Raw genomic sequence first — 18,465 nt, 5'->3', positions numbered from 1 at the left:
GAAGCATAGGAGAATGTTTTCTCTGGGCCAAGGTCGAGATGTAAAAGCAATGCGCTCGCAAAAGAGAATATTGACATAGGTGCATTTTGTGTACAGTGGGCCCAGAAAATATTTCTTTATGACAAAGATGTAATGATGTTTTGAGAGGGCCTTAGAGTTAGCCTTATCTGAAATCCCCCAAGTAACTTAAACAGATTTTGGTTAAGCAAGCAATTCTGAGAAGAAAAAACCTGGCGCCAAGTGTCCATCACAAATCTGGTTCCTAACCTCCCTTAGAGATACTTTTATTAAACAAAGTTTTGTAGCATGTCATCTTGTGACTACAATTTGTAATCTTTGTAACTCCTGTAATTAACTTTTGTAACTCATTCTTAGTCGCCTTACCTCACTAATCACCAAAATAGTACAAGCCCTGTTCTTTTTCTAAACCCTATAAAAAGACTTGTAATGATTGTGCCTTGGACTCATGGGTTCATCCTTATGTTCCCAGTCCGGCCTGCTTTTAAAACCCTTAATAAGCCTCTCGGTTTAAATTTGAAGCAGAGATGGAGTTTTTCTCTACAACCGAAGTCAGTTTTAAAAGCGTGGCTCCTTCACGTCTTGAGTTCTAAGTGAAATTCATTTCATTTAGGCCAAATCAAAAACCCTTTGCCATTGAGTCGATTCCGACTCAGTGACCCTAAAGGACAGAGTAGAAGTGCCCCACAAGGTTTCCAAGGCTGTGATCTTTACAGAAGCAGACTGCTACATCTTTCCCCCCTTGGAGCGGCTAGTGGGTTCCAACTGATGACATTTTGATTAGCAGCTGAGTGCTTAACAAGTGCACCACCAGCGCTCCCCTCTGGACTTCCAGGGCTCCAGGTTTTCTTGTTTCACTGACCGCTCTTCAGCTGGTTTGCTGAATTCTTCTTTCAGCCTCTTGACTGTGTAACATCCCCAGTCAGTGGTCTTCTCCACCTATGTTCATTCTTAGGCAGCTTTGACCAGTTTTATACCTTCAGTACCACACAGCCGCTGCTGTCAGTGGATTCTGACGCATAGAGACCCGACAGAGCTGGCCCGTAGGGCTTCCGAGCAGTGGCTGGTGGACCCAAACTGCCGACCTTTTGGTTAGCTGCCAAACTCTTAACCACTGTGCTACCAGAGCTCCTGAATATCATTAAAAAAAAAAAAATCATATAGATGTTGACAATTCTCTAGGTCTCTGAACTTCAGACTCATTCTTGAATCTTCATTTAATTGCCTAGCAGGTAACTGTTATGTATGCTTTCTGTATGCTCTCCAATCAAGTCTGATTATGTAATGTTCTTAAAACACATGTGTAAGTCACTATGATGTATGCTTCTATAATGCTTTTTACGCTGTTAGGATGTTTTTATAATGCTTTTAAATATCTATGTATAAGTCACTTATAATGTGAAGTTAGAAATAGAAACATACATATCTATAATGCTCTTTAACCATTAACTGTAAGTCCTTAGAAAGTTGTTCTAACCTTGAAAATAGATAATAGAAGTATGTGAAGTGGGTCGTAAATAACCTCCCTAAATTAGGTGTGCACCTGCATTCTGTGATAATGGACTGTAACATTAATCAAATCTCTATAAATTAACCATAAATATGTGACTAAACAATTCCTGTAATTTTTAATCAACTTGGCCTTGAACATAGGTAGTTAAAAAGATAAATACGTCATATGATAATTCCCTAATTGGTAATCATTCAAATTTCTATAAATTAGCAAAATACAACAATTTCCTAATTGGCGATAAAATGTATAGTTAAACATGACAGTATACGTAGTCCCTGATTTACAACGTATTTGAGTTATGATGAACTGCACTTACGACCGTCTGTGTTTTTGTTTTGTTTTTGTACATCTTATCATTAGCAATACTACATACAGTGTTGTAGCACATAAGTTTCTGAAGGAGAAAAGTTGTCAAAATTTTTACAGTGAAAGGATTAGCTGAAGTTTTTTCTAAACTAAATCCAGGCCTTCAGTTGCTTGAAAACGTGGACCCGAATGCTGATCACTTTGCTAAAGTCAACAGGCAGATTTAGGAAGCACTGAGATGTTACCATGAAATACATGAAGAAAAAAGAAAAGGATCATACAGAGAACTCTAACTTTCTGACTAGAAACGATATCCAAATTCCCAGGGATAATCCAGATGATCTAGAACCTTCCAAAGTGAAGTTGTTACTGTGATTGACAGAACGCAAACAGCATCTAATTCTTTGTCAGAGTGAATTTTTATAATTTGTGTATTTTTTATGAATGTATGTATATATGTATTAAAATATATCTGTAAGTTTATGTTTCCAACCCCCAAAGACAAATAAAGACAGGATTTATAAAGATACTGATAATAAAATACAGTAATAATGAAAACAAAAAAAATGTGATTGAATTTACATTAGAACTGATTTATGATGGAGTCCTTGGAATGGAGCCCCATCGTAAGTCGGGTACTACCTGTATATTGTTGTTGTTGCTGTGTGCCCTCGAGTCAATTCCCACTCATAGTGACCCTACAGGACAGAGTAGAACCGCCCCATAGGGTTTCCAAGGAGCAGCTGGTGGATTGGATCTGCCCACCTTTTGGTTAGCAGCCTGAGCTCTTAACCACTTTGCCACCAGGGCTCCTACCTGTATATAAACCTGTAGATGCCTGCTCATTTTCAGAGAAAGTTCTGATTCGCCAATGTCAAATGAATGTCTTGACGTCTTACTTGCCTGCCTTGCCTTGACTACCTTGTAATAAACTAAATGAGTTTATGCATAATTAACCTGAGCATTACTTATTCTTAAGATAAAGTCCTCCAGGACAGCAAGTCACATTTAATATGTCCAAAACCATTCCTCAAAACTGTACCCTCCCTATCTTTCCTGTCTTCGTTTTTGCAACTCTCCTTTTGCAGTCGCTCAGGTCAAAAATCTTGGAGTTATACTTCACTCCTCTCTCTCACTTCCCACATGTAGTCAGCAAATCTCACTTGCTCTGCATTCAAAATATATTCAGAATGGAGCCACTTCTCACCACCTTTACCCCTACCACCCTGGTCAAGCCAGCCGTATCTCACCTGGACTGCTGCCAAAGCTGCTGTGTGAGGAACTTTTTAAATTTTGAGTTTCCAGTGTGTCTTTTGGGGGGATTTCAGAACTAAAATTAAGCACTCCATTCAGAAATTAAACTGAGTGTTTTACTTCTACACTCATGATAACCATTTGGCTTCAGCTAAAGTTGCCATTTGAAAAACAAAGCTCTGTCGTGCTTGTAATGTTGAGTGTTCCTGAAGCTGGCTTTAAAAAAAGCTTCATTGAATTGTTAAAATAAATTAGAGCCTATAGACAGACATGTGGAGCCCTGGTGGCCCAGTGGTTAAGCATTGCGCTGCTAAACAAAAGGTGGGCAGTTTGAATCCACCAGCCTCTTCTTGGAAACCCTACTGGGCAGTTCTACTCTGTCCTATAGGGTCGCTATGAGTTGGAATCAACTCAATGGCAATGGGTAACTGATGGTCAGTTCTGTATCCAAAGATTCCAATTAAGTTGACCCAGGTACAAACATATCACTAATCCTTCATGTCCAAATTGTTTATACTTTTCATTTGAGAAACATTGCCTTATTTAAATTGTATCAAGTACGAGAGATTTGTGTTAGACTAGAAACTGATGTAAAAAAAGTTTCACAGTTAATTGCCACCCGTGTAAATCTCACCTTCTTTCCTGCCATTGCTTTGATGTGAAACTGTTATCTGCACTCACTCCCCTTGTTAAGTATCTCTTTTGCTCTTCTCAAAGGTGAGCATCAGAATAGTATGGAGGGCAAGATTGTTGGACCTCATTTCGAGAGTTTTATAATATAACAGGTCTGGGATGGGGCCCGATATTTTGCATTTGCCTTTCTAACCAATTTTTGGATGGTGTTGATGGTGCTAGGGACCCCACTTTGAGACCCACGGCTCTACATGTACAACACCATCTCCTCGATCCCTCTCATTTTCCTTCTAAATGCCAAATGTGTCTTCCTCGTGTGAGTTCCTTCCTAGGCCTGGTCTGCTTCTTTATTTACGCGAGACCTGTCTCATTTTCTTCAGATCTTCGGTCAAATAACGCCACTTCAGAGAGGTTTTCCCCATCACTCGGTTTAGAATGGCATTGCCTGTCGCTCTTGGCCCCAGTTTTATTTTTCCTTGCAGCACTTAACACTATATTTATCTGCTTATTGCCCATATCCTTCCGTTAGAATTTAAGTTCCAGGAGGACAAGGACTTTCAACTGTTCGCTGCCCTATTCGTAGAAGCTAAAACAGTCCCCAGCGGATACTCAATAGACGCTCAAGAAATACGTCACGGAACGACTACAAGAGCCGACGAAGAGAAAAGAAGCCGGGGGAAGAGCCGTACCACGTGGGCGCCTAAGCCGCGGCGCATGCTCCGCCCCTCTCGGCGCCAAGGAGCGGAACTTCCTGCCTCGTTGCCGGAAGAGCTTCCGGCGTAGACCGGAAGTGCCTTAAGCCTAATTTCCGCGGTGGCCTGGAAGAGAGGGTTACGGCTGCGGTCGCCGCCATGGGCAAAAGAGACCGAGGGGACCGCGGTGAGACGTGGGCGCGCGCTGTGTCCTCTCCCCACTCGCCATCCCCGTGTCGTAGCAGCTCCCGGGCCTCTAGCCGCGGCCGAGCCCGCAAGCCCGCAGGCTTCGCACACCCAGCTCCTCCAGGTCCTGGGTCACGTAGAGGCCGCGTCCCCGGGGCAAGGGGAGAGCCTTGACGTGTGGGCAGCCCTGCTTCCTGGGCCAGGTGGGGAGCGCTTGAGGGAGAGGATGCCCGGGCGAAATGTGGCTCCTGTGGGGTTCCTCCGGAATGCTTCCGGGCAGTGCTGAGGAAGCCCTAGCCTCTATCCCGTTCATTTCTGTGTATTTGCAGATAAGAAGAAGTCCAAAAAGCGGCATTACGAGGATGAGGAAGTAGAGGAAGACGACGCTCCTGGGAACGACCCTCAGGAAGCAGTTCCCTCTGCGGCCGGGAAGCAAGTGGATGAGTCGGGCACTAAGGTGGATGAATATGGAGCCAAGGACTACAGGCTGCAGATGCCACTGAAGGATGACCACACCTCCAGGCCCCTCTGGGTGGTAAGCAAACCCTCAGCTCAGCCAGGGTAGGTCCCAAGAGTTTGTGAAGCAGCAGTTCAGTCCCAGGCTTTCTCAGAGCTAAAATAGAAATACAGAAGAGGGCCACCCAGAACCAGCTGGGAGAGACAGCTTTCTTGCACAGCCAGAACAGGAAAAGCCTGAGATAGGAATGAGCAGATGTGCACACACAGCCAGCTTTACCTGAGCTTACTATGTCTCTGACTCTTCTTTGTACTTCCTCTATAGCTGAACTCCTTGCTTCGAAATGTTTTTGTCTTACAAGTAAATGACATATAGCAGTTTGTATTTCTCCATTTTTAAGTTAATGCAAGACTTGCGTTTGCTGGCCAGCTTTTGCTCACCTTGAGATAATGTTCTACATTCAGTTGAAACCTCGCCAGAGGGTCAGTTGAAGATTTGCATAGCCAGTAAGTATAGCTCCCTGTGAATAACAGTGGGAAGTAGTGTTTCTGTTCTTATGTATCCGAATGAACTGGCACTTGGCTGAAGGAGTGCTTATAAATATTCCTGGTGTTGCAGCCTACTCTTTTGATAATGATGTGGGAGGAGTCAGATAGTTTTTGCAGCTTAATAGTTGCTTTGTCTGTTGTGTCTGCTTGGTGTTTCTCAGGCTCCTGATGGCCACATCTTCTTAGAAGCCTTCTCTCCAGTTTACAAATATGCTCAAGACTTCCTGGTGGCTATTGCAGAGCCGGTGTGCCGACCAACCCATGTGCACGAGTACAAACTAACGGCCTACTCCCTGTATGCAGCTGTGAGTGTTGGGCTGCAGACTAGTGACATCACTGAGTACCTCAGGAAGCTCAGCAAGACGGGTGTGCCTGATGGGATTATTCAGTTTATTAAGGCAAGTGGGAACTGAGACCAGCCCTTTTTCCTTTGCTGGGAATGGGGAAGTAGTGAGGACGTTTTCAATTGTGGTAGCCATGAAAATGTGCCATTCAGATGATCTACTGTAGGGAGCATAAAAACTAGCTGCTACTCCTCTGGATATATCCTTAAACATTCTTGCCAAGGGCACGTTTCTGTGGAGCTGCTCCCAGCCAATGACAGCGTAGCAGAGATAATAATTTGCGCCCGTTCTAGCTAGGGTTGCTTGAGAATGCAGCCCAAAGTGAGTGGCAGCTTCATCTAAGGCTAAATGCCTGCACAAAACTGATAGTGGACAATTTCCATTAGGTAAAGTTGAAAAGAACGTCAAAGGTTGAAGTGGAGAAGGTTCTGTGTGAACAACAGTTGAACGTGATTTGGTTAGTTCTGAGAAATGGAGATTGCCATTCAGAAGAGATGAGTGATGGCATCCGTTGCCCTTGGCTGATTGAAAGTGGTGGAAGCAGGTGTCCCAAGTACCATAATGCTTCCAATGCTGGAGAAGCTGGCGGGGTCCTTGAGGGAGTTCTCTTGTGATGTTTGAGGGTGCCCTCGAGTGGATTCAGCTAGAGAGAGGGGTTCTGTACCTTGATTGAGGAAGCCGATGCTAGTGCCCCTGCTGTGCTCAGCCTTTGGCAGGGGCTGCGGGAATCAAGGTGTTAGCACAGTGCAGGAATGGATCCAGAGGGACAGCTGGAGCAGGCAGCAGCAGGCGAGGTGAGTGGCATATTTTCATGGCCACTACTTAACCTCTGCAGCATTCCACCTTAAAGATTCTTGGGAACCTAGAGGTTCCATCAAGAGGCTTATATTCTTCTGAAAGAGAAACAGGAACGCTGGCGAGGAGGCCAGGAGCCTCCTGCATTTAACCTGTGCAGCAGGTAGTTATTGAGCACATCAGTCGGTGTCAGAGCTGTGCTGAGAGCTGTAGTAATACTGGTATGGGGTGGACCTCTGGATTAGGGTGGGGCTATGGGAAAGAAAAAAGGAAAGAGGGAAATCTAAGAGATATTTTAAAGCAGTGTTTTGTAATAAATCAAGGGATGGGTATCAGAAGTAGCCAGGCAAGAGGAGGATCTTATTTTCAAAACGTAGAGTCTAATGGGAAAGCTCAGTTTAGGTAGACCTGATCCCTTTTTAGCATTGCACATCAGGTCCTCCTGAAGTCACACTTTTCACATGGGTGGTAGATTTGATCCCTTTAGCATTGCACTTTGGGTCTTCCTAAAGTCGCACTGTTCATGTGGGTGGTAGATCTGATCCCTTTAGCATTGCACACCGGGTCTTCCTAAAGTCAGACTCTTCATGTGGGTGGTAGATTCAATCCCTTTAGCCTTGCACTTTGGGTCTTCCTAAAGTCACACTCTTTATGTGGGTGGTAGACCTGATCCCTTTAGCATTGCACATCGGGCCTTCCTAAAGTCACACTCTTCATGTTGGTGGTAGATCTGATCCCTTTAGCATTGCACATTGGATCTTCCTAAAGTCACACTCTTCACGTGGGTGGTAGATCTGATCCCTTTAGCATTGAACATTGGGTCTTCCTAAAGTCGCATGCACTCTTTACTTGGGTGGTTGGTAGCAAAATGTGGCCAGTGTTTTGAGGCTTTCCTGAAATCTGAGCTGCTTGTTAATTTTCTGTGTTTGCTATTGTCATTCTTATAGTTGTGTACTGTCAGCTATGGAAAAGTCAAGCTAGTCCTGAAGCACAACAGGTAAGAGGCTCCTGGACAGGCCCATCCCGGGGCACTTTCCCTGCTGCCCACGAAGTGGGGAAGGGCTCTGGGAACCTGGAGCTGACATTTGTGAACTGGACTGTCTGCTCTGCACCCACACTTGTGGCCTCTTGAGGCTTGGCTCAGAGGAGCAGGAGAAGTGATACAGCCCAAAATAGAAATCAGCCCACTGGCCATTGTGCTCCCTTCTGCAGCATTATGTCTCAGACGTCTGCTTATCTGACTTCAAAGCAGGGCTTTTCCCATAATACGTATGTGTTGTGGCCTCAGCAGCTCAGAGCTCAAATTGGCAAAGGGTTGTGGGGGAACGAGAGGGTGGGGAGAGGCATTAGGTAGCTGCTGTTTCCAGATCATCTAATTGGATGAGCCGCAGAACCTTCTGGAAATGGTGTACTGGTCATGAGGCATCTCGTTCCCACCCTGCTCATAGGTACTTCGTTGAAAGCTCCCACCCTGATGTCATACAGCATCTTCTCCAGGATCCAGTGATCCGGGAATGCCGCCTAAGGAACTCTGAGGGGGAAGCTACCGAGCTCATCACGGAGACATTTACGAGCAAATCTGCTGTAGGTGAACCTCGGCTGCCCTTGGATTTTGGGGGGATGGTGCCTCTTTAGAATTTCAGCTTTCTCAGGTGCTTCTAGTCCTGCATTTACCACCTATTGGCCCTGCAGCTTTCGTTTCCATGAGGAGAAGGGAACTCACATGCGGACTCTGCATTTCTCCTACAGATTTCCAAAACTTCAGAAGGGAGCAGTGGGCCCTCCACATCCCGAGTGACAGATCTGCAGAATAAGTCTGACATCCCTACTGACTTGTTTGACTTTTATGAACAAATGGACAAGGATGAAGAAGACGAAGAAGAGACACAGACGGTATCTTTTGAAGTCAAGCAGGTTAGTGAGCGTGTGTCCACCTGGTTCAGAGTCCTCAACTGGTTCTTTGTTGGTGTGTGTGGGCCGTAGCATCCTCCCTTCTGATGGAGTTAAGGCCTGAGTGCCTGTTCCTCAGGCTGGTAGGCCAGTCGTCACAAGTTACTGGGGAGATAGGAGAAACAGTGCCTGGTGTAATCAAGATCTGAAATTGCAAAAGTCTAGATAAAATGCTGTGCTTTGACTAGTGGGCCTTCTAGAAAGCTGCCATTTTTGAACAGGTTTTGGAGTTAACAAGGTTATAAAACCTCACTCTGCCCATTCCCAGGAGATGATTGAAGAACTCCAGAAACGTTGCATCCACCTGGAGTACCCTCTTTTGGCAGAATATGACTTCCGGAATGATTCTGTCAATCCTGACATCAACATTGACCTGAAGCCCACAGCTGTCCTTAGGCCATACCAGGAGAAGAGCTTGCGGAAGATGTTTGGAAATGGGCGTGCGCGCTCAGGGGTCATTGTCCTTCCATGTGGTGAGTGCCACTCAGGCGCCTGGGCTACACGTGTCCCCAAATCACACCTTCCCAGGGGACAGCCAAGGCCAGATAACTCCCTGATCCATTCCTTTGACAAGTACTTACTGAGTGCTGCTGTGTGCAGGGTCTTGACCGAGGTATTGGGAGTATACTGGTGGCTAGAACAAAGCTCCTGACCTCAGGGAGCTCCTTCCGGTGTGGGAGGCAGGTGGTAGACATCAGCTAAGCAGTGTATAGAATGTTGGTGTGATGGAGGCAGTGAAGAAAACAGAGTAGGCTGAGGGGCTAGGCAGTGATGCAGGGAGGGTGCTGTTTTACATGTTTCATCCATTATTCTCTGAGGTCAGTCTTGTGAGCTGAGTATATTTGGAGGCTCCTTAGTCCTGAAACTTTGCTTCTTCGTAGACGACTTACTGCATTGTGCGAGTTGGAGAAAGGGCGGTAGCAGCCCCCTTGAGATCTAACATTACTTATTCAGTGTCAGGCTCTGGCCTGGGTTCCTGGCCAGAGGTCCCGACAGACTGACCTGGGAACCCCACCCAGACTGAAGTGGGCAGACTTCCCAGCGGGGCCCTGAGCCGGCAGGTCTTCGGTTATTTTGGTGCACACCCCTGGGAAAGGAAGAACCACTTTTAGAGGAGTAGTTTGATTTTTATCTTTACCTTCCGATGGTGGGTGGTAGTAAATTTGGAAGCTCCTGGTATTTCATGTGGTTTCTCTTCGCTCATACACTTCCTGCATTCCTAAGTCCCAGCCTGATTTGCTCGGTAATAATGGCTGTCTTTTACTGGACCTACTATGCTCAGGCTGCGTGCCAGCAACTGTACCTCAGCGGCATCTCTTTGTTAGGACTTTGGACTAGGTACTGACTTGGCTTCAGTCTTCCTAGCTTTCGAATGATACTAATAGTAGTATTTATTATTGATTTGCTTTGAGATGTCAACATTTAAATGAGATGCATGTAAAGCACTACAATAGGGCCTGGCTCAGGAAAAGTGCTTAAATGTTATCATGGTCGCTTTTAATTCTCACATATCTTTTTGAAGTGGGCATGTCTCCTTTTTATAAAGAAGCAAACAGACTTGGATCAGTAAGTGTCTCACAGATGTCAGCTTGAGGATTATTACAAGTAATCTGCCTGATTTGTGTGCTAATGAGTCCCTCTGTCTGTCCCTGGCCTTGGGTAGGACCACTCTTTGGTTTCTTGTAGGTGCCGGGAAGTCCCTGGTTGGAGTGACGGCAGCATGCACTGTTCATAAACGCTGCCTGGTGCTGGGCAACTCAGCTGTGTCTGTGGAGCAGTGGAAAGCCCAGTTCAAGATGTGGTCCACCATTGATGACAGCCAGATCTGCCGCTTCACCTCTGATGCTAAGGACAAGCCTATAGGCTGCTCTGTTGCCATCAGCACCTACTCCATGCTGGGCCACACCACCAAAAGGTCCTGGGAGGCTGAGCGCGTCATGGAGTGGTTGAAAACTCAGGAGTGGGGCCTCATGATACTGGACGAAGTACACACCATACCAGGTGAGCAGGCTGTGTGATGAGAATTTCCAGTTCTTGGGTGCGAGAGGGACTGCTGTGTGGGCAGTCCCTTCGTTGTAGAAAAACTTGCTGGGTAACCTTTTAATTCTTAAGTGTGTGTAGAGTTGGGGTGGGGGCAGATGGGTGTGCAGTTCACAGCTTTATCACTGACCTACAGTAGTCATTTCTAAATGCTAATTGTAAATACTGGTTTTCTTCCTCCTTCCATCTTTCTTGTTGCGGCATAATGTGCCCTTAGCCCACTTTTCATGGCCCTGTGAAAACTGGACTAGGAGCGTTAAAAAAAATCCTTGCAATGTGTGTTTTATTTAAAGGCTGAAGTATCAGTACTTAATTGGTATGTAATAGAAGCTCTGTTTATGTATTGCAGGCAAACCTTTTCCTTTTTTTAATTGCTGTATTGATATGGTTGATACACCCTAAAGCCTGCCCACTGTAGTGTACAGTTTGGTGATTGTTAGTAAGTTATGGAGCGGTGCAGCAGTACCATGATCTGGTTTTAGAACGTTTCCCTCAGACAGGTTTCCGAGCCCCAGGCAACTGCAGATCTGCTTTCTGTCTCTGGATTTGCCTTTTCTGGAGATTTCATATAAATGGAATCCTACAATGCATATTCTCCTATGTCGCGTAATGGTTTTGAGGTTCACTCATGTTGTACCGTTATCAGTAAGTTGCTACTTTTTATTGCAGAATTGTAATCCAAGCAAACCTTCCTTGAAATCAAGGAGGAGCCTGATAAATACTTCTAAATTAGAGATTACTCTGAGTGAAATGAAACTGGAGGCATTTTTACATATGGCACTCAGAATGTCCAAAGGGATCCTCTTTTCTGCTACTTTCACATCACGCAAATGGATGTCAGATTACAACTGTGACATCACATTGAGTGAAAGAAGCCAGATAAAGTCTGTATGGTGTGATTGCATTTATGTGAAGTTGAGAATGGAGGCAATGCCCCTCTCTGATGACTGAGGTCAGAGCAGTGGTCACCTCCTCTGACTTTGTAGAGGGAGCAAGGAAGCACCAAGCACACTGCCGTCGAGTCGATTCTGACTCAGAGCGACCCTGTAGGTCAGTAGAATTGCCTCATAGGGTTTCCAAGGAGCTGCCAACCTTTTTGGCTAGCAGCCAAATGCTTAACCACTGCACCACCAGGACTCCTACAGAAGGAGAGTTGGGTTGTTTCCTGAGAAGGGCTGGGAGGAGATTTCTAGGGTGCTAAAAATATTCTGTCACTTGATCTGGGTGGTTTCTAAGTTGTACACCTGCATAAAAATTTATTGAACCATACGTTTCAGATTGACCCACTTTATTATATGTGAGCTATATCTCTGCGGGGCGGTTCTACTCTGTTCTATAGGGTCGCTATGAGTCGGAATCGACTCGACGGCGCTGGGTTTCTGGGGTCTGGATACCTCAATTAAAAAAAAATTAGATGATCGATGTTAGGGTTATAAGAATGTAATAAAGGGCTATGACCTGGTTTGCAGGCACAGGCCACAGGAAGGGCTGTTTCTGGCTGCAGAGTAACCAGGTAGGGTCAACTGACTGCTTCCCTTGGGTTGATACTAATCCCTGGGTTTCCTCCCTTAGGGCTGCCTCCTGGGGCCCCATTTGGTCGATGTTCCCATTGACTTGGCTACCATGTCCTTATGGTATGGAGAGCCTGGTCTGGGGTTCTGAGCTACCCTTTTTGGAACCTGTTCTGTTCTTACTTGATAAGCCTAATGCCAGTTTTTTGGCATTAGCCAAGTGTGTGCAAATCCTTTTAAGCTTCAGCATATAAAACTCTGTAAGAACTAGGTATTTATTTATTTAGAGGAAACTGACCTTTGATTTGTGTTTTAACAGAGTCTGGCCTTTTCTCTGATTGTTATACCTGTTTATTTCTCAAGTATCATTAACCATGACAACTAGTGTCGTGGTTAGTGTTAAATCACGGGCTGTGTGTGGTACTTGAGCATTTTCAGAAGTGACAAGTGAGTTCTCTGTCTCCTCAGCCAAGATGTTCCGGCGGGTCCTCACTATTGTGCAGGCCCACTGCAAGCTGGGCTTGACAGCCACTCTTGTCCGGGAAGATGACAAAATTGTTGACTTGAATTTTCTGATTGGGCCCAAGCTCTATGAAGCCAATTGGATGGAGCTTCAGAACAACGGCTATATTGCCAAAGTCCAGTGTGCTGAGGTACCTGCCCCTTCCTGGAGCAAGGGCTGGGTGGGCGTCTCCAGGGGTGAGTCCTCCTGTGGTCCAGGGGAAGCAGAGCATGTTGAGTCCTCCTGGCCGACATGTAGGTCAGGCCCTGTGCAGAGCCACATCATTCGCCCTATGAGGGATACAGTACCATACCTACTTCATGAATGAGTAGCACAGGGTAACTCGTCCAGGGTCACATAGTCCGAAGATAGTCAGGATGGTCATACAGGTTGGCTTGGCTCCAAAGTCCATACACATCCTTCCCCTCTGACGAGGAGCCTTGGAGTGTTCTGCCCACCCTTTCCTTTTAGGAATCCTGGGCAGGTCCTGTGGGGCAGCCCTCAGGCCACAGCATCCCATTGTCAATGCTGTTGGTTTTAAGACCAGTAGACAGAAGCCCCTGGCCTTGATCATTGTATTACTAAGAACACGTTTTCTCGATATTGTTCTATAGTGAATATCTGTGCAGGTATCTAATCAAAGGACATGTTCAAGGGTAAGTCTTCTCAAAAGGAACAAGAAACAATCCCTCAAGCACCTTGAAATGACTGTCACTTGGTAGGGTGGCCTCTTTCCTGAAAGAGCAGAGAGGGGCGTTTTGGCTATTGGTGAGTGTGAGGAGCCTGTGCAGTTATACTTGCTCTACCGCAGATATGTCTTACCACTTAAATCGAGTCTTTGTCATCACTATCCTTTTTAAATAGAGCATTGTCAGAGTCATTGAGGCCCCTGGTTCCACACTAGTTGCATCTCCTTTCTTCTTAGGGAAACTTATGTTTGTTCCTGTCTTGCTTTTCGTACGTATGTTTCCCTAAATATATGTTTAGCTTTGCCTGTTTTGTTGTTTTATCTTGACGTAAATAGAATCAGGTTGTGTGTGTATGTATATATATAAATTTTTTTCTTTTTTTTTAGTTTTATTTTGGTGAAAACATACTCAGCAAAACATGCTCCAATTCTAGTTTCTAGACGTAATGATCAGCGAATTTGGTTACATTTGTCACATTGTGCCAACAGTCTGATTATTTTAGTTGTTTCACTTCCATTTACTTAATCTCCTTGCCCCTCACCTTCTCATTTATGCTTTAAAATAGCTGTCGCCCTGGTGGCATAGTGGGTAAGTGCTACAGCTGCTAACCAAAGAGTCAGCCGTTCAAATCCACCAGGTGCTCCTTGGAAACTCTATGGGGCAGTTCTACTCTGTCCTATAGGGTCGCTATGAGTCGAAATCGACTCGACGGCACTGGGTTTGGTTTTGGGTTGACCCTTAAGTCTTACATGAATTTTTTTTTTTTTTAGGAATGCTCCAGGGTGACAATCTTCACTCTTTGGGCTAAATCGTTACTTAGTGTAAAGGTGACTTCAGGGGATAGTTTCAATTCTAGGTTTGAAAAGCAACTCAGGGCCACAGTCTCGGAGGCTCTTCTAGCCTCAGTAGATCCAGTAAGTCTGAATTCTTTAAAAATTTAAAGTTCTATTCCACTTTTTTCTCTCTTTTTTTTTTTATCGGGACTCATCTATTGTGTTCCTGACCAGAACACTCAGTAGTAGTAGCCAGGCACCATCTAGTTTTTCTGGTCTCAAGGTGGAGGAGGCAGTGGTTTGTGTAGACAGTCCTATAGGCCAGCTCCTTTCTCTTATTCTTGAGCTTCCTTCTTTCTCTTTTGTTCCAGATGAATAAAGACCAGTAGTTCTATCTTAGATGGCCATTCATAAGGTTTTAAGACCTCAACCACTACTCACCATACTGGGAGGTAGAACATAAACTTGTAAGAACTATATTATGCGAATTGGCTGGATTGTCCCATGTGACCATGGCCCAAACCAAGAGAACTAATCCCATGTGGTGACTGGTTATGTGTAAACAGTGTTAGCATCTGTAGCCTCCCCGTCCTCCCCTCTTATTTTGTGGTGGTTGTTATTGTTGCAAAACCATACACAGCCTAGCATTTGCCCATTCATCCCTTTTCCCTGTGTACAGCTTATTGACGTCATTTGCATCAGACCTGCTGTACAGACTTCACCCATATTCGGTGCCACCTTTCCCATTACACTAAACAAAAATTGACTACTACTTAGGGAGTGCTTCTCCCTCTTTGCCCTCCTCCAGCCACCTTGGTAACCACTCACGAACATTAATTTCTGTGTATTTACCTAGTCACATCATTTTATAAAAGTGATAACATACAATTTTTTTTTTTTTTTTTTTGTGTCATTGACTTCTTTCACTCAGTGTTCTCCAGGTTCATCCACATCGTAAGATGTTTCGGGAACTCATTTTTCCGTATCGTCGAGTAGTCCATTTTATGTATGTACCACGTTTGACTTATCTATTCATCTATTGATGGGCACTTAGGTTTGTCTTAGTTATCTAGTGCTGCTATAAGAAATACCACAAGTGGATGGCTTTAACAAAGAAGATTATTCTCAGGGTATCCCCTGTTGCTGTCGAGTCGATTCCGTATAGGAGACTAGAAATCCACATGCAGGGTGCCACCTCCAGGAGAAGGCTTTCTCTCTCTGTCCGCTCTAGAGGAAGGTCCTTGTCATCAATCTTCCCTTGGTCTGAGAGCTTCTCAGTGCAAGTACCCCAGGTCCAAAGGATGCGCTGTTCTCCTTGTTCTTGTTTTTTGTTGGTATGAGGTCCCATGTCTCTCTGCTCTGTTGTCTTTTTTATATTTCAGAAGAGATTGAATTAAGACGCAACCTAATCTTGTAGATTGAGTCCTGCTTTAGGATTTACAGCACATAGGAAAATCGCATCAGATGACAAAATGGTGGACAATCACACAATACTGGGACTCATGGCCTAGCCAAATTGATACACATTTTTGGGGGACACAGTTCGATCCATAACAGGTTGTTTCTATCTTTTTGCCATTATTAATAGTGCTGCAGTTGAACATAGGTGTGCATATGTCTATTCCTGTCACTTCTGTTAGATCCCTAGAGTATACTCGGAGTGGAATTGCTGGGTCATATGGCAGCTCTACCTCATTTTTTGAGGAACTGCCAGACTGTTTTCCACAAAGGCTGTGCCATTTTGCATCCCTACTAGCAGTGGAAGAGGGTTCCAATTTCTGCAAATCCCCTCCAACACTGTTATTTTCTATCTTAAAAAAAAACCAAACCCGTTGCCACCAAGTCAGTTCCGACTCATAGTGGCCCCATAGGACAGAGTAGAACTGCCCCATAGAGTTCGTATCACATTGTGGTTTTGATTTGCATTTCTCCGATGGCTAATGACATTGATCATCTTTTCATGTCTATTGGCCATTTGAATATCCTCTTTGGTGAAGTGTCTGTTCATGCTCTTTGCCCAGTTTTTGATTGAGTTTTTTTGTCTTGTTAAGTTTCAGAAGTTTTATGTATTTTACCTATGAGACCCTTATCAGTTATATCCTTCCCAAAGATTTTTTCCCAATCTGTAGGCTGTCTCTATTCCTGATAAAGTTTTCTAATGAATGTAAGTAATTTTTATGAGGTTCCGGTTATCTACTTTGTTTTCTGTTGCTCCTGCTCGTTGTTGTATTTGGTAATCTATCATCCAAAAAGGTTAGGTCCCAAAGCTTTGCTTCCAAGAACTTTAGGGTTTTGAATTTAATATTTAGGTCCTTGATGCATTTTGAATTAGTTTTTGTGTGTGGTGTGAGGTATGGATCTTGTTTAATTTCTCTGCATGTTGAAATCCAGTTTTGTTGAAGAGACTGTTCTTTCTCCATTGAGTGGATTTGGCTTTCTTGTTGAAAATCAGTTGACCATAGATGTTTGGATTTATTTCTGGGTTTTCAGTTCTATTGCAGTGGTGTCTATCATTAAACTAGTACCGGGCTGTTTTGATTACAGTAGCTGTGTAATATGTTTTGAAGTCAGGAAGTGTGAGGCCTCCTACTTGGTACCTCAGAATTGCTTTGGCTATTTGGGGTCTCTCGCCTTTTCATAGGAAACCCTGGTGGCATAGTGGTTAAGAGCTGCACCTGCTTAAAAGGCGTAAAAAGGATCATAACAGAATATTATGAACAACTGCACTCGAGAAAATTGGTAACACTAATGAAATGGACACATTCCTAGAAGCATAAAAGCTTCTTAAACTCCATCAAAAGGAAGCAGAAAACCTCACTAAACCGGAAACAAGCAGAAAAGACTGAATCAGTAATAAAAACCCTTCCAAAAAAGAAAAGTCCAGGACCAAGTAGCTTTGCTGGGGAATTCTATCGAACATTCACAGAAGAACTGACACAAATCCTGTTCAAACTCTTCTAAAAAGTACAGGAAGAAAGAATACTTCCTCTTTCTATGAAGCCATCATTACTCTGGTACCATGCCAGACAAACACAAGAAAACTACAGACCAATATCCCCTATGAACATAGATGTCAAAATTCTCAAAAAAATACTAGCAAACAGAATCCAATAGCACACTGAAAGAACTGTGTATCGTGATGAAGTGGGATTTATTCCAGGAATACAAGGTTGGTTCATCAGTCAATGTAATAACACCACATTAATAGAACAAAATAAAAAAAAACACATGATCGTTTCAATCAATGCGGAAAAGGTATTTGATAAAATCCAGCACTTTTTAAATAAAAACTCTCAACAAGATAGGAATAAAACTTTTATGAAAAACCAACAGCCAACATTACACTCAATGGAGAAAGACTAAGAACTTTCCCCTGAAAATGGAAACGAGACAAGGATGCCCACTCTCACCACTGCTATTCAATATTGCACTGGAAGTTCTAGCCAGGCAAGAAAAAAATGTTAAGAGGTATCCAAGTTGGAAAAGTAGAGGTAAAAATGCCTCTATTTGCAAATGACATGATCCTATACATAAACAATCCCAAAGAACCTACTAAAAAGCTTCTAGAACTAATGCAGAAAATACAGGATACTAGGTCAATGCACAAAATGCACAAAAGTCCGCTGGGTTTCTACGTGCTAGCAATGAGAAATCTGAAAATCTGAGATCAAGACACCAACTCCATTTACAATAGACTCTAAGAGAATGTAACAGAAAAAAAAAGCTAGAAATAAATTTACCAGGGAGTGAATAACTTATAAAATGAAAATTATAAAGCACTGCTGAAGGAGATTAAAGAAGACCTAAATAGATGGAAAGACATTCTGTGTTCATGGACTGGAAAGCTTAACACAGTCAAGATGGCAGTACTACCCAGACAATCCACAGATAGATACGACACAATCCCAATCAAAATTCCAACAGCATTCTTTATGAAAATGGAAAACTCATTCTCAATTTCATATGGAAAGAAAAAAAAAAACCAAACCTGTTGCCATCAAGTTGATTCCGATTCATAGCAACTCTGTAGGACAGAGTAGAACTACCCCATAGAGTTTCCAAGGAGTACTTTGTGAATTCAAACTGCCACAGCTTTCATTTCTTACTTTGGTTATTTGCATCTTCTTTCTTTGTTTCTTTGTCAGCCAACAAATGGTTTATCAATTTTATTGATCTTTTAGAAGAACCTATTTCTGAATTTGTTGACTCTCTGCCTTTCAGTTCTCTATTTCTTCTGTTTCTGCTCTTATCTTT

The 18,465-nt window shown here is 43.8% G+C and overlaps 1 protein-coding gene across 1 annotated transcript in view; it reads left to right on the top strand.

Annotated features, from left to right (window-relative positions):
• Positions 1 to 4,493: 4,493 nt before the first annotated feature.
• ERCC3 (ERCC excision repair 3, TFIIH core complex helicase subunit) overlaps positions 4,494 to 18,465 on the top strand; it is a 54,313-nt gene continuing 40,341 nt past the window's right edge. The window contains exons 1-9 of the mRNA XM_049889097.1: positions 4,494 to 4,603; positions 4,932 to 5,137; positions 5,769 to 6,005; positions 7,694 to 7,743; positions 8,195 to 8,330; positions 8,496 to 8,660; positions 8,965 to 9,169; positions 10,383 to 10,697; positions 12,716 to 12,900. Of these exons, the coding sequence (XP_049745054.1) occupies positions 4,576 to 4,603; positions 4,932 to 5,137; positions 5,769 to 6,005; positions 7,694 to 7,743; positions 8,195 to 8,330; positions 8,496 to 8,660; positions 8,965 to 9,169; positions 10,383 to 10,697; positions 12,716 to 12,900 (1,527 nt within the window). The 5' untranslated portion in view covers positions 4,494 to 4,575. The remainder of the gene's footprint in view (positions 4,604 to 4,931; positions 5,138 to 5,768; positions 6,006 to 7,693; positions 7,744 to 8,194; positions 8,331 to 8,495; positions 8,661 to 8,964; positions 9,170 to 10,382; positions 10,698 to 12,715; positions 12,901 to 18,465) is intronic.

The sequence above is a fragment of the Elephas maximus genome, chromosome 6 (assembly GCF_024166365.1).
Source record: "Elephas maximus indicus isolate mEleMax1 chromosome 6, mEleMax1 primary haplotype, whole genome shotgun sequence".
Lineage (NCBI taxonomy): Eukaryota > Metazoa > Chordata > Mammalia > Proboscidea > Elephantidae > Elephas > Elephas maximus.
Note: the sequence above shows the minus strand (reverse complement) of the source record. Positions and strands in the feature narration are given on the sequence as shown.